General features: G+C 40.6%; 1 protein-coding gene across 8 annotated transcripts in view; it reads right to left on the bottom strand.

Moving 5' to 3' along the window:
* ZMIZ1 (zinc finger MIZ-type containing 1) overlaps positions 1 to 16,331 on the bottom strand; it is a 345,681-nt gene that overhangs the window by 51,117 nt on the left and 278,233 nt on the right. For all 8 annotated transcript variants that reach the window (XM_051617531.1, XM_051617530.1, XM_051617534.1 and 5 more), the window contains one exon: positions 1,603 to 1,747. In XM_051617531.1, the coding sequence (XP_051473491.1) occupies positions 1,603 to 1,747 (145 nt within the window). The remainder of the gene's footprint in view (positions 1 to 1,602; positions 1,748 to 16,331) is intronic.

Raw genomic sequence — 16,331 nt, 5'->3', positions numbered from 1 at the left:
ACTGACTTCCAGTGTCCTCAATAAAGCATTTTGAGGGCAATACTCAAGAGAAACTTACAAGAACTGTTTGATACTGGGTAGGATATTCTACTGTTAGGCTGAATATTGCAAAACCTGGTATTGCCAGAAATGCCAGTGTTTAGGCTTAGCAGAATAAACTTTATTTTTTAACATATGACAGACTTTCAGCAGAAAACTGCCATGAAATAAGAGAGTTGTACCTATCTTCTCTAATGTAGCATACAGCCCCTGTGAGATGGAACAATGCTTTCATCTTTACATTGTAGACAGACACTAGGGGAACAGAGGCTACAAGATGGATTGGATGAGAATCAGGCGCATCGTAAGTACAAAACTACACCTTAGAGATCACAAACACTGCATTACACCTTTGCTGCAGACTGGCCACTAATTTCACCTTGGCTTCTGCAAAGCTTCTCTCAGGTGTAAAGATAAGTTATTTTAGAACAGAAGGTTTTCTGGAGTTTTTTCTAAGTGTGTTCACAATTGATCATTTCATAAACAACTAATGAAAGAGGCAGTCCAGGTACTCTGAAAACTCAGCGATATTACATTAGTTACAATACAAAAAAGGACTTAAGGGCTATAATAAAAGGCACAGTGTTTGCATGTTGTGGGTTTTTTCCCATAAATACAATAAAAATAAGGAAAAAAAGACCAAATAACCCCAAACCAAAAGTGTTTTCCAGATGAATTCACACGTGCAAATGCACTGGTACAAAGATGTCCCTAAGCTCCATTCTAACACAAAAGTTCAAGTTATTCTTGCTACCATAAAATCTAGGTGCAAGGAATTTAGCCTTATCTGCACTTTTATAATCCTATACTAACAAAAGTTTCCTATACTAAAACCAATTTATACTATTTGTGATTTCTTTAATGTGATGCTCCGGGGAAAGCCTTGGAAAAAAACTTGCAGAAACATAAAGCATAAAATGAATGTTTAATCCTGTCAACACTTACTCTTCAGCTTTTGCCTTGACCCAGGCTTTCCAGACAAGAAATATAAATACTGTTTTTCCACATAATTTTGTATATCAAAGGCTACACATCTTCAGCTTCTTCTGGTGTGTCCTTTAATGCTCATGTTTTCTCTAAATTAACTAAGTGCTTTGTGATCCTCACCTCATATAAGATGGTATAGGACACTCTCCCATCTATACAGCTGCCTTGTACACAATACATTTCCAAGACAACTTAAAAAATAGAACATCAATGAAATGTTTATAACCTCAAGAAAAGCCAGCGTATTTAGATATACAGTAAGAACATGTCTGGTGAGAGACACGTAGAACTTCATCTCTGGGACACAACTTGAAGTTTGAAAGCAAGCCCACTTCATCTGAGCACAGATTTGAAGATGGAAGCATCACTTCACTATGCACCAGGCAACAGCAAAGACAAAACCTAAGTTTATTTAGTATTTGCTGTAATTACAGATCCCCCGTTGTCTGTAGTGCTGTTCAGCACATGAAACAGTATAGCTACCTCCATCAACAGTAAAAAGCATTTCAATTAACAGATGTGTCAAGTGGTACATCTGTACAGACTACCACTCCTACAGACCAGGCTGAGACTCACCTGTGAGAGAGGGTGGGTTTCATGGAGCTCATAGAGTTCATGGGGGGTTGCATGGGTAGCTTCCCTGGAGGATCGTTCTGCCGGCTTTTCTGGTGGCGAAGCAGCAAGAGTCGACCCAGCTCCTCACACCACGATGAAAGCAGCGCTGCACAAAGAGAACACGGTGACAGTGAGTGCACAACTGAGGAACCAGCACAGCCGAGTGAGGATGCAAGCTACTGCAACATAAGTCACAGTCTGAACAGTCAAACACCAGGAGTGAAAAGCTTGTCCATGAACCAGCACTCAAATTATTATCCTATTAAATTGAGTCTGTAATTGCCCCACACTATCATTATAATGTTTTACACAAGTTACAAATACTCTGCACAGCCCAGGAGGCATGAGAGAACTTGTCTGAGCCCAGTGGCACAGAGATGAAGAATGGATGAGGCAGAAGTACATAGGACAGATGTTGTGAGGGGAAAAAAGATGCAGAAGAATTCATTTCACACTACTGGAAATATAACAAAGACATACAGAAGGCATCATTCAAAGAGAGGAGCAAGGAACAAGATCTCTTTTTTGTTTGGCTATTTTTGTGCAAAAGCTTAATTGGAGAGGCATAAAGAGGAACCCATGTGCAGAAATTAATTTCCAAAACTGCTATCAGCTACCAGTCTTAAATAGATAAAGAGGAGAACATGGCCATACAGATGTATGGATACAAAGTTGGGCACTTAAATCCATATTTGACCCAATACAACCCCTAAATCTCTATTTCCATTATGTGCCTAATCTTCTGATCAATTAGGGTAATTCTGTGCTTACAACAAAATCACACTTATGAACTATGAAGATACAGAGATTTCCTAGAGGGACAGAAAGCTTGCAGCTCTCTCTGAACACATGAAAAGGGTCATTATCTCTGAAAATGTGGCCTCTCCCTTACGCACCCACACTCAGTTACAGCAACCACCTACTCGGCAGCAAGCAGAGCTCCAGAAGCTGACTGTGATGAAATCTGGCTCTTGTGAGCACACCCTGTCAAGACACCCCACTTCAGTAACAGCCACCTGAGCCTCAAAGCTGCCTGAATCATAAGTGGCTCAGGTAAAGAGTCACCACGGTACCATGCGAGTTTCACCAGAACAAAGTGGAGACTAATTGCAAAATTTAGCAGTTGAAGAAACATTCTGAATAGGAAGCACTTAGGGTTTTCCTTCTTTAAAGCATTCTTTACAAAACCCTCAGAACCAGAAAATGTTTCGTATTTAAATTTTAACTAAGTGCTTTATTGAGGTGTGATGAACTGAACACAAATCAATAGATTGCACAAGTAGGTGAGAACCAGAAGACTACTCAAAACCTAAACTGCCACAGTGGTTTAGAGTAGGAGAGCTCTACATGTAATTTTACGCTTGCTGGTTTAAAAGAGACAAGTACACAATTCTCCAAAATGGAGGATTTTATTCTGATGTTTTATTTTTCTAATGGTTGTCTTTTCACCAAATAACACAATCATAAGCAGTTACAAACTATCACTTCAGGGTACAACACTTTTTCTAGGAGCTACTCACAGGTACTGTTAATACATACTTAGTAGAACAAATTCCAAACACTAATTGTAAAGTAGTATTCCTAGGGGAAAAGAAAAGGAACCTGATTTGCCCAAGAACACCTACAAATATGATTATTCAGTACAAGAAACAACTGGAATTTCTCAAGTTTAATGGCCACACAACAAAAATACTTAAAGCCCAGGCCATTCCTGTGAATTAATCACACATCTGGACAAAGGAGACGTAGTAATTTCATTGCGTTTATCAAGCAGAAGGTCAAGAGCAGTGTTTAGGGAGGCATTTTAGAGCTCTGCTGTGATAAAAAGGGGACACCGCTTCTTTACGTAACTAAATATGGTCACTTGGAAACTGTCAACCTCACACGTAGCCCACAGAAAGCATTCCCCCGAGCTCCACGAAATGCTCCAGCGACGAGTGTCAGTCTAAGCTGCTCCTCTGTTAGCCAAGGAATCTGTCAAAAAGCATTTGATCAAATTATACTCACCTTTTATCCCTGGCATATCATTACTAATGTGCCAGCGACAAAGGCCCCCCTCCCCCTTTTCCAGCCGGCTGGAGATACAAATCCCTGCCTTGCAGGGTTTCTTCCCGTGCACCACAGCCACTTGAGCTCTGAGAAACACAAAGTGTTCTGCAGAACACTGAACACAGCCTTTGCAGAATAATAGTGGATGCTGAGCACTTCCACAGCCAAGGGTAATTACTATGGTGTCAAATGGGAATCGTCCATCTTAAATGAGGCTTTGATGGGAGGAGGGAGTTGCTCCTTCTGCCCACCTTTATACACTTGTATGCACTTGACAAATAGGATAAAAAGCAGCAACCTGATGGGTCTGAGGGAAAGATCTACAAACAAAAAACCAAACCTGCTTGGGAAAATAGGAGAGTAACTCCTGGAAAACAATATGCTAATGAGATAACATTGCTTTGGTGAGGTGAAGAAAAGGTTTTAATGAGTTGTTATTATTATTAGCTATATCCAATACATGTTCATAAAGGTGAAATGTAACCATCAAAGAACAAAGAGGCCCTCAAGATAAGCTGGACCATTTCATTCTACAAGTTATCTGGAGAGGACTCATGTTTGTAGAAACTAAGAGAATGCAGGTATAAAACGTAACAAATTTACTCATCCCTATCACAGCACTCATTACAGAAAGGTTTAACCTTTCCTCTCTTGGGACATTTCAACTCATGTACCGTGTATAATAATCACTCTCTTCCCTGCCTCGGTGTTTGTGCACAGAATGAAAACAGAGCTGTTTGTAGCTACCTTAGGAGTTGCCAGCCCCCCTCTTATCCTGCTCAGCAGCAGCAAGAACCCTCTCAAACGGTCTGTTCTCCTCTGCTGGAAGTGCTGGGGCCATCTCCCTTCTGCTCTGCCCCACTCACCTCCACTGCTCTGCTCTCTGCTTGGTAACATTAACATATACCCCCACAAACACATCTGGTACAGCTGGCTTCGGAGAACATCACTTCCTGGGCTATTCAAGCAAGATGAAACAAACTCAAAATGAATTTACAGATTACACTATTCATCTTTAGTGTACTTAGTTACTGCTTTTTATGCTGACAGTATTAGGCACATCTCAACTCATTTACACTCAAAGCACGAGAAATTCAGTATCATACTATAATGAACAGATAAAGCAGCAAGCACAAAGGACAGCTACAGATGGTGCCAACAGTCAGTCTCTCCCCCTCACAGCACAGCCAAGCAGCTGCTTATTCTCCCTCCTCCACCCCTCCTCCTTGTACAACAGGAGCACAGATTTTGCAGATGGACCATCCACACCATCTCTTCACAGCCTCTTGCTGCGGCAGTTTAATGATCAGATTTAAATCGTGTTCCTGTGCTGCATTGCTGCAATGTCCCTTGCATACAATAATGTGGCTTTCCTCCTCAGGTTGAAGTCAACTGTTGCAATGGCAGAAAAGGAAAAATCCTTAAACATGCACAACCACACAGGTAGCCCAGGTGTAAAAGGCAACCTAGTTAATACAACAGAACTGATGTTTTCCAGCCCTGCTCAGCCACAGAGGGCTCTGTCACCTCATGCCAAAAGATGCATAATAATGGCAATTAAATGATGTGCTGACAGTTTAAGTGTATTCACACATCTATTTGGCTTAAAGGGACACACTCTAGGATGATTAGTGCAATATTTGACCTACTCTTCTCTATTTGCAAAACCTGTACTATTCTTAATGGGATTGTATTTTACTTTAAGCCTTGATGTATTTTCATAGAAATAAATCAATACTGATTTGCTAACAACAACTGCATTAAGAAACCAACACAAAAATGAGCAGCCTCAGCTTTCACATTTGTGAAACAGAGAAAACCAGAAAGATTTAAAAACAAGAGAAATTTCCATTATGAGTAGCCCAAGGGGTTTCCCTAAGGAAGGGGGGGAAAAAACCCATTCAGAGATACTCAGCTTTCTGCTGCTCAGTCCCATTTTTCTCTCCTTACTCTGCAGAGGATCAAATGTGGCAAGAGCGTGTCTCAGCACAGAATGTGCCTGACCTCTCCTTAAAATACTAATGAATACTCCTCCACACCCAGAGTTGGCCATGCTTTATGTCCTTCTCAATGCCTCCAATATTTTTAAACATTTTCATTGAAAAAAACCATGACATCACAAGGTATCCACACTGGGAGCTTCAGGAGGAGAAGAGGGCTTGAAGGCGAAGATTTTTTTTTCCTTTCAGCTCAAGTCACATTTCAAGCATTTCTCAGCAACCACAGAGCTAAGCCTTGCTTGAAAGAGAAAGGAAGCAATTGTTATTTAATTCGCTGCTTCTAGAAGCCAGGTCTTTAAGAACGTGCCAAATATCACAAGATTTGTGACACAATTATTAGGACCAGCCACATTCCCTAGTACCACTCCCTTCCTGTGAGTGCCCTGTTTGCGGAAAACCTGTCAGGAAGCACAGAAACAAAGGCCTCTGCTGCCCATTCCTCAGAGCCATGTGCACCCATCACCCAACAGGAGGAACACCCCTGCTCTGGAAGCGTCCATCCCTTCCATTAGGGAAACCAGGGAAATCAAGCAGGGGAACACACAGATCATGCCAGGCTGCCCATGCTGCTTCTTACTTCTTGACAACAAATGATGCCAGTGTACTGGCAACAGTTACAGGAGGGATGCTGATGACACAGCCCAAAGGATAGATTATAGTCACAGCATCAAATATTGGTACAGCCCATTACAATGCATTTTTGGGTCAGGGAACAGAAAGGGGAAGGCAAACAGGCTAAGTGATCAATACTACCCCATAGATTCACTAATGCATTTCATTAGCTGCATCCACACTGGCAAGGATAGCTGCAATCCTGTAACTGACTCATTTAACTCGGCGAGGAGCAAAGTGCCATAGTAAGCATCTCTGAGTGAATGAGCCAGTGGGCTCCCTAGAAAGCAAAATACAGAGAAGCACGGTGCTAATCTATTTACCTATTATGATACCCTAGTATTAGTTACAGCTTATCACCTCAGTAAATCACTGCCTCTTGTTAGGGAACGTGCTTAAAGGTGCAGCAAACTGTTATTTACAGGCAGACACTGTGTTTACAGCTACAAAGACAGGTGAGGAGGAGATAGGACAACAGCTCAGTAATTTCAATGCCTTCTGCTTCCCAGGAGACTGCTGGAGGAGCACAATAGGATTACTGCTTCCTTGCTGCAGTTAAGCTGCAGTAGATAGTTCAATAGGCAGACTGGCAGACCCCGTATTTCTTACTCACTGCAATGAAAATATTAGGAAAAAAAGGAGGAGTTTGATTCAGAGAACTATCTGTTCAGCACTATTTCTTTAGTTTGGTTTTGTGTCTCAGAAGGAAACGCATTTGGCTGAAAAGATATTTACAGCGTAAGTAATATAGCATTTTTCATGGATCATATCCATTAATTTTATGTTGCTCTTAGAAACAAATTCATATTTTTTATATGGAGAATTCCACATAAGTGGAATACAGAGCTCCCAAGGGCTTTCTATCCTCTTCTGCATAGACTGCAATCTAAATACAGTTTTTATAAACTACCCAGTGAGGTAATTTGGTGAGGCGGGAAGGGAAGCAGTGAAGAGGAGTAGAAATAGCTATTGTCTTGGCTATTTAAGAATGTTATTCTTTTTACACAGAAAAGCGGATACTATATACTGTTTGGAAAAATATATTTTCTATGTTAACTACCTAATGCTCAACGTGCTATAGTGTTAGAAAAGTAACTCCAATTGAATTAAGAAGATGGAAACCTTGTCCACAATTTTGGGAAGCAGTAGATCAAATGTTTTAAAAGCCATTTTGCTTTTAAACAGCTGGGAAATATAGAGAGGGAGAATCTGGTCACCTCATACTGTTTCAAGGATTGACTTCCCTGCAGCTGTCCTACTCACACTCCGGTAGAGCTTGGTGATGGCTGGTTAACCCATTGGACCAGTCAGGGCAGAAATGCAAGGCCACAAAAGAAACAGGATGTAGCTCTTCATTAGGAGAAATTCAGAGTAGGCATTTGCCCTCCTGTTTAGTTCTTTCAAGGTACAGCTATGTGTCCTAACCCTGCAACAGACGAGCCCTACCCCTGTTATTACACAGCTTCTGCTCTGTATCTGCCTAAATGCTGAGAGCACAAAAGAAGTACATAAAACGCTAATTACAAAGCAGAAGTAGTAATTTCTCAGCAGTCTGGCTGTTCAACATGGACCCTCAGTGGTCCCACCTCTCCTCCCAGGCCTACATCCCTAGCTGCCATCAAATGCCCACTCTGCACGCAGGGCCCACTGCACAGAGCCAGTGCTTGCTCCCACCTCAAGCCCAGGAGGTTTACACCCCAGCTGGCTGCTTTTTTTCCAGTGGCTGAGGACTGCGCTTGCTGTTCTCCATTTGGCAAAATCAGTTATGCTACCTTGAACAGTTAAAGTGAACAAGATGGATCAAACTGACTGATCTTAGCTGAACTTAAAAGTACCAACACAAAACCACTCTACTATTAGAGCAGTGAGGAGAGCAAGTTGTATCTTAGTTACCACGTTCAAATGCACACAGCTTTAACCAGTGCTAATCCCAGTGATGGCACAGCAAAGTGTGTGGAACTGAATTTCCCAACAGAGCAAAGGAAGTGGCAGGCTCAGATGCTGCTCTGGGAGGCATGAGCTGCTCTGCTAATAGCAATGGGAACACAGAGTCAACAGCCACACTTCAACATTGTGATACTGGGCATGAAACGTGTTTCTACCACTAATATCCAAGTAATGACCTTTATCACCAACGCCTCCTTCATTACTATAGTTACTGCTGTGTCCTGCAGAAATACTCAGCTTTGTGCTGGTAGGATCTATAATGGAATTATGTATTATCATTAAAAAGCAAACACCATACGGGCTCATAGCAAAATAGATAACACAAGGAATGTCTAATTAAACTGAATGTAATATCAAATTAATTAACAGAGGTTTTATTCAATAAAACCCTTACTGCAAATCTGAGAGTTATCTAGCATATGCTTTCAAGGCTGCTGCATGAGAATGACTTTATGTACAAGTTTGGTCCTGAATATAGGTCCAGCTTGCCTTGGTATATTTTAAGATCTTCACAAATTCTTCTGAAGAATATATATAGGCTTCCCCAAAAGCTCTTGCCAGCTGGAATAGTACATGCTGGAGACACAGGTTTGAACACTGCTATCCTTATCCTATGAATTCAGTGGAACTGGGACTCCCCAGTTTCCTTTTACACATGCCAGAACTTGGCAGAGCATCTTACCAGACTCACTACATAAACTTTGAAGTAATACATTACAAAACACACCAACAATGGCTTGATTTGGAAAGCACAAAACATTCTGCATGGATCCAGATAAAATACGTAAGCATCTCATTTAAGCCTAGACATACCCACATTGCTACATCTGAAAACATGCCCCATTATAAAGAGAAGACAAAGCTGGTGAAAGCCCACCAGCAAGTGAATCTTGGATATGACTTTCCAAAGGAAATGCACTCCAATAGCATTTGACTGCTTGTTTTCTTACTCATCCAACTGTTGGTTTCACTGCTTAGATTGCAAACAACAGTGTCTTTCATTACTGGTGTACGCTTTTATTTTGTAATGCCAGTTCTAGTCATCAACAGATTTCACACAGAATACAGGCATCTGAGAAAATGGAAGTGACTCATTTTAACCCATTCTTGGAAAGATTCAAATCAGTGAACTGTAGGCGAGAAGCTTAGTTTCACTTAATCCATCCTGAGCCCTCCAAATGGTACTGTAAACAACTAAGCTAACACTACCACTAAAACCCAAAAGTGCTAGGAAAAAAAAATAAAAAATACCAGAGGCACTTAACCAGTTTCACCACAGGGCATCCATGCCCAATCAGTGTGAAGATGAAAGTCTGAAAAAGGGAAAACAGAGTGTCTATGTTCAGAAATGGAAAAGGAATAACCAACTATAAGAATTTAACCTCTGCTTCCCAGCTGGGGAAAAATAACTCAAGCTATTCAAAAGGACCAAGAGGAAAGTAGAAAATGAGTAACAATCAAAACAGATTTGTCAGGAAGAAATCATGCCACAATTCTGTACTTTCATTACACTAACAGACAAGAGACTTTGCACATAGATTAGTTTAATTTTAGTGAGGCTTCAGTGTTGCTTTACATGAGTCTTACAAATAAACAAAGGAAATAACGTCTAGCTGAACACGACAAAAAATGGCTGGAAACTTAAGCTTACTGAACAAGCCTTATTGGATGGGTTTTTGCAGGAGTTTTTTCTGGGTCTGAAATAACTGAATGCTTCATTTATGATGCAGGTGGATAAAGGGCCAGAACACATTCTGGGTGAATTTACGGATGGCACAAGCTGGAAAGAAGCATCAGTTGATTGCAGAAATTTGGCGTTGAAATAATCTTGAAAAGCTGGAGAAATGGTCTGAAACTAAATACAACAGGGACAAGCACAAAGTATGACACTGTGCCACTTCCTAACAATGGGGTGAGAACCATCTCTGAAGGCAGGAATTCTTGGAAGCAGAGCTGAAGGCAGTAGCTGTGCAGAGACTTAGCCATGCCATTCTGCTTCAGCAAACTCAACCAGCCTCCTTGGTTGCCTGAGTGGAAGATGTTCAGTTCCCCTTCCTCTCCACCCCACCACAATGTAAAGCCACAGAAGGGGAAGAAAAGTCCTCACAACGATGACTATCAATAAACTATCAATATAACCTATCTAAAAAATTATCAATATAACCTGCAAAAGAAAAGATTGCATGGAGTAGGGCTTTGGGTGGCTTTAGTTTGAGTTTGTTTTTTTTTTTAGAAGTATTATTGACAACAGTATTCTGATTTACTGAGTAACAAAGCATTATCCATATCCACAACAGAAACACTAAAATATTACATGCAAAGACACAGGGTAGGTATTAGGGGCATGCTAATGCTCCTAATTACCTTAAGGCTAAGTTAAGGAATTTCCATGAATGGAGATGCCAAGTAAAGGTCAGATAAACATTCAGTGAGAACAGTATTAGGGATTCTTCAGACAAGGAGGCATGACATAGATGACTTTCTTAAGTCTTTTACAATCAAATGAGTCTATCATTGTGAACACAGGCATTTTCATGATACTGCTTGCATCAGAAAAAAGATTTACATTTGGATTGTATTTATAATTATTCTAAAAAACAAGAAACGTAAAAAATACTTAACAGCTCGGTTACATAGTGGGAATTCCCTGCAGAGACTGCTGAAGTGGCCCAGACAGCTACATGGCTTGCTGGCTAAGTTTTAAAGATGAAAGAAACTGAGAGCAGGTGATGTGCTTAAGGTCACACCATTTGTGACAGAGTGAGTCCCAAAACAGAGAGGATCATACACCTTCCTCTCTTTGCAAGGAAAAACCACAATCACCACATCAAGGGGTGACTGCTCTGTGCCCACAGTCTCTGTGCCTGCCATGGAACATTTTCAAACAACTGTAAAACATCTGGAGAGGCTTTCAAGGAGGAAAAAAAAATAATCACAAAAACCACACAACCAAATTTTATAGCAGAAACGTGTTTCCAAAGTTAACATTGCACAGCCAGAACTTCTGAGAAGGACCAAAGGCTATTTTAGGAACTTCTGCTTCTTGGTTCTGCCATCTTGCTCTTTGCTTTAATTTTACATTATTTTACACTTTTATGGGAAAATAATGTTTTATCAGGTGTCCTCAGAATTTTTTTATTTTTGTACGATTGGTATAATACAACCCTTGCCAACTTAAAGTGCTGAAGGAAAAAAAAATGTTAGTTTTCAAAGCTGGGGGTTGCAGGACCATTTTTCACACAATACAAACCTTGTACTTGAACAGAACTGAGCTAAAAGCACTCTGCCTCTATCCTTGCATGTTATTTTTCACTCTGAAGAAAAATAATAAATATATATTAAATAATTTCTATGTACTGAAGACTACGTAATGAAGACAGTTAGGGACATCAGGGAAGAGAAACCCAGCCTCCAGGAGTTTTAAAGTTACTAATTTCTGTTTAAGCAATACAGAGCAGCCAAACACGTGAGTGTGCTGCAATTCCAAGGCAGTGACATTTCCCATCTCACCAGAGAGTTCATCTTTTGGTTTTCTAGCAGTCATTACTTCTTTTTCCTCTCTGTGTCCCACCAACCCCACAAACCCTGTCATCTTCTCTTTAGTAGCAACCTATTCTGCTTCTTTGGTACCAACACCTTTTCTTGAGAACTGTCTAATTAATTATCAATCAATAAACATACCAAAGCTGAATGCCAAACAATTATTTTCCAAGCAGCACTGGGAACTTGATAACTAAGCTGAGAAAGAGAAATGCTTCTGTACTCTGAAAATTCCTTTCTTCTAGCTGTGTTCATTGGGCTAATGGACACTTCGCACCTCAAATTTGGTTGCATTAAAAGAGCAGACTTTGTGAGCTATGGATGCTCCTGTTAAGGCATCAATACTCTTAAAGACACATCGTGTGCTATGTTTATTCATTACCAATAAAGCAAAACTAGCAAATAATCTATGCTCTGTTGTAGGGCCACAAAAAAACTCTATAAAAATAAGAAACCTCTAAATAACCTTCCCCTGATCTTCAGACTGTTTTACTATTTTGATTGTATTTTCATGATTCAAAGTGTTCAGCAGCAATACTGCCTTCAGGTAGCTCTGTCTTCTGCTGTGTGTGCCCATGCCCTGCTGTGGCTTGCATGCTCCTAGCTGTGCTGAAGCATCTCTTTGCATGACCATGCTGTAAACCTGATCAGGAACCTGACCTGACTGGGTTTTTCTTTTTCTTCTTCTTCCACCTCCCCCACCCCGACATTTATTTGGTTTTGTTTTGTGTTTTCCCCCCAGCGAGATGAATTCCCTGCTGCGGCTGAGCCTGGCTCCAGCACCAAGGCTGCACTCTGCAGAGGCAGAAATCAGCCAGCTGTTTCTCTGCACAGGCAGCATCCGAAGACACAGCTCCAGTGCACACACACATGCCTCAGCGCAATTAGCTGAGCTACAAGCACACAGTGGTTTTGAACATGAGACTGTTTTATTTTAAAACTTAAGTAAGAACACTAGCTTTAGTCAGATTAGAAACTGCTTTTTCCCTGTCTTCAGGGGAATGTTTATGGCTTAACATAGGTAGAAATAGGTTACCTATGGAAAAGGGGAGGGGTAAAAAACCTGAACATTGCTAATTGCTTTTCACATGCATCTAGGGAAAAAGTCAGTAGAAATTACAGCCCACACTGATCTTTCAATACCTTTCTTTTCTCTGTTGGAAAATAAAAAGAAATGGGGAAGAGGGTTATTTGTGACTATCTCATCCCTATGGACATTTACAGAAGAGCAGCCCACCTGAATTCTCACAGAGGTCATCTGGCCCCCTCTCCCAGCACACAAGTGCTATAATTTCAGGACTGGAGTGCTGTAAGATAATGCCATCACTGCTCTTGCCATCTATAAATAACATTTGGATCTAGCCAAGTCACATGGAAAAGCTGGCCAGCAATACGTACATGTGTGTGAGCATGCATTTGGAAACCCAAATAATTCTAATAATCTTCCACGAAATAAGCTTTAGGTTTCCAAATTTAGCTCTGATCCATGCACTCTCTGTGGCTCGCAGAGGACTTTTTTTTTATTATTTTTTTTTTTTCCTTGCTGAATACTCTTCTTCTCTTGGAAGCTGCTGACTAGGGCATTAGCAGGGTATTGTGCAAAACCGTATCATGTGCTGCTGCGCAGACAGACTGCTCAGGGAGGCAGACAAGAATCAATTCCTTCGGCAGCTCTGCTAGCCCTCCTCCCCTCTCATTGACATCTTATCTCAGCCACTGAAAAGGCGAATGGACCTGATCGAGGCAGCCGTGGGGAGGGGTGAGCGGGTGGGAAAGTGAGACAGGCAGCACAGCATGGATGCCACACACAGAACAGCTTCCCCATCACGAGCTGAGCTGCAGCATGACACTCCCCAGCCTCCTGGGAACATTTCAGGAGAACTGGGATGACACAGAAAATAATACTGTTCTAATGACCCAAAGAACCAGGTTTTACTGCCAATTTCCTACAGCAAATCTGTTTGCGCAGTGCAAAATTATGATTAACATTTATATATATCTATATATAGATATAGATATATATAAATATATAATTGGGATGCTTTAGAAATCCCACAGCATTAGTAACAAGCTCAAATAGGAAACCATTTCAGATGAGTTGTACACAGCTCCTCAGGGTGTTTTCTGGGAAAATGACTAGAATACAACCTGACATGACCAAAACAGCCTATGAAAAATATTTATGCAAGTCTGCAACAGCCACAAGACATTATCAGGGTTAAGATTTTAATCTTTGGAAGCTAAAACTGAAGAAACCGTACAAGGAAGAGGAGAGGAGAAAGGTGGAGGGAGAGCAGCAAGGGACCCAGAGGATTTCCCAAGACTTCAAGCCCCTTTAATTCTGCTGAGCTTATCACAGGGACAGTGTTTCTGTTTCACAGCCTGTAGAAAAGCAGTGGTTTATACCAGCACTGAGCAGACCTCCTATCTCAACAGCAACCATGTCTATTTGATGTTCTCAGAACATCTGGATAAGAGGAATCAAAATGGACATTCTAACACCAAGTATTACTGTATATCAAGCAGTAATATACTATCTAAGCAGATGGTAAATAGAGGTGTCTGTTCTTGGTCTGAACCATTTTGGATTAGCTCCTGCTCCTACTGAAGCTGGAAAACTCCATAAGCAATTTTAGTGGCAAGAAGGCTGCATCTTTTATATTACATTTACACAAACTCTACCAATGTGGGGGCTTTTTTATAAATTATTTTAAGTGTACTTTACAAAATGGAACTCTTCCTTTACACATTGATAAGTACTTCCAGGTTAGTCTAGCATATGATCATTTTATTTTTAGTGATGTTGACTTAGAGATTCTGTGGGGAAGTGGCTAAAATAGAGGGCCAAAACCAAGATAAATGAGAGCAAAAATTAAGATAATACGTTAAAGAAATATATATTTCTGTAAGGCTAGAGAGATGTATCTATTGCCTACAGACTGTCTCAGACTACTTACTGTCTGAGGACTATATAAATGGCCTTTCACAAACACGTAAGAAATGCTTCCTTCTATGAGGAACTTAAAAGAAATGCAATAAAAGTTCAGGAACAAGATTAAATGGGCAAAAATTTCTCAGGGAAATTAACACAGGAATGTTTTCTGGAAGGAGCTGGTTATTTGAAGGGCTTGAAAGAACGGGTTTGCAGCCAAGTATTAGGAAATTTTCTCTAAGGCAAATAGACTGAAGTAATTTTAAAAACACATGGGTGAAGGAAGAGAGAAGGATAACCCTCAGAAGTAAGAGAAACCCAGGGAACAAGGACAGAGGGAATAAGGAACAGACCTCAGGGCACTGACTGACTGTTCAGTGAGAAAGGAGAATGGGTAATTATGCAGGCTCCAAGGTGGTGTGATGTGCCCCCCACACCCCCTGCATACTTTTGGTCCTGTATTTTACTTTAAGAACAAATTTCTACTGCATTTTCTTCCTGCTCAGAGTCCACATATGTACCTCCTCACAGAACAAAGCCCCCCAAAAGCCAAATTGTCCAAATTTGGATGAATTAAAACAGTATCTTCATACAATACCCCATCTCATCTTGTCCACTGCAATATCAATCAAATCATTAGCAACCTGCAGTTTGGTGCTGCAAAAATTAGAAATTATAGCATTTCAAAATTTCACGTTTTGTGTCATTTCATTGATGTTGGATAAAAAGCTGCTCAGTGGAATTGCTCCTGCTTGTATGCTATACACACATCATCCTTCTACCTCTTTATTAGCACAACCCTCTGGAAAGAAAAAAATCTGGCTTGCTGTCTCTCGAATTTCACGTCAATTCAGGATATCAGCTCCGACTCCAAAGGCCATCCAGAAGGGTAAAAAACCAAACTGTGCTTCACCGTGGTGTTGGCCAAAAAAAAATAATTGTAAAAACCCCACATTTTTTAACTTCCTACACAACATAGTTGTTCTCCCTCTGTCTTCTGAGCCATATCTGTTCACGTTATTAAGAAAACTGCACAGAGCAAACATCGGGAAGAACAAGATGTTTTTCCAACAAGACTGCTGACTGCTTCCTGCTGCTGCAAAACCTTTGTTTTCAGAAAGGATATAAGAAGCAGAAAAAACAATGTGAATTTCATGTTCCAGATATTTCATGAACCAGGAATATTTGGTGCAGAAAGGTAACAGCAGACATTGCCTGTCTCTCTAGTAAGATAACTCTTGAAGGATGGCATTGTGTTTCCTTCTACCTTTATACAGTATTTAGAGCCATTAGGCCAGAAACATTGAAATTTCCAGCATGACCACAAAAATCCTATATACTAACACTAATACAAAAAAATTCAAAGGTAGTAAGAGAAGAAAATAGGGCAGAATGTTTCCAAACTTCAAAATACTTGCATTTATAGAAAGCAGGATCCAATTGTAAAAATAACCCTCTGTAACAGTTATTTTGTAGCAGAATCCCAAATCAGGTATTTTTCAAATGCAGAGCTGAGCATTGCCATGTGATCAAGACCATGCAGTCTAAAAGATACACATGTAAACAAAGCATTTCTTTTATCTGCAAGCCGCTGATAAACACTAGCTAAT

The sequence above is a fragment of the Apus apus genome, chromosome 4 (assembly GCF_020740795.1).
Source record: "Apus apus isolate bApuApu2 chromosome 4, bApuApu2.pri.cur, whole genome shotgun sequence".
Taxonomy (NCBI): Eukaryota; Metazoa; Chordata; class Aves; order Apodiformes; family Apodidae; genus Apus; species Apus apus.
The sequence above is the reverse complement of the archived record's forward strand: the minus strand, read 5'-3'. Positions and strand labels throughout refer to the sequence as shown.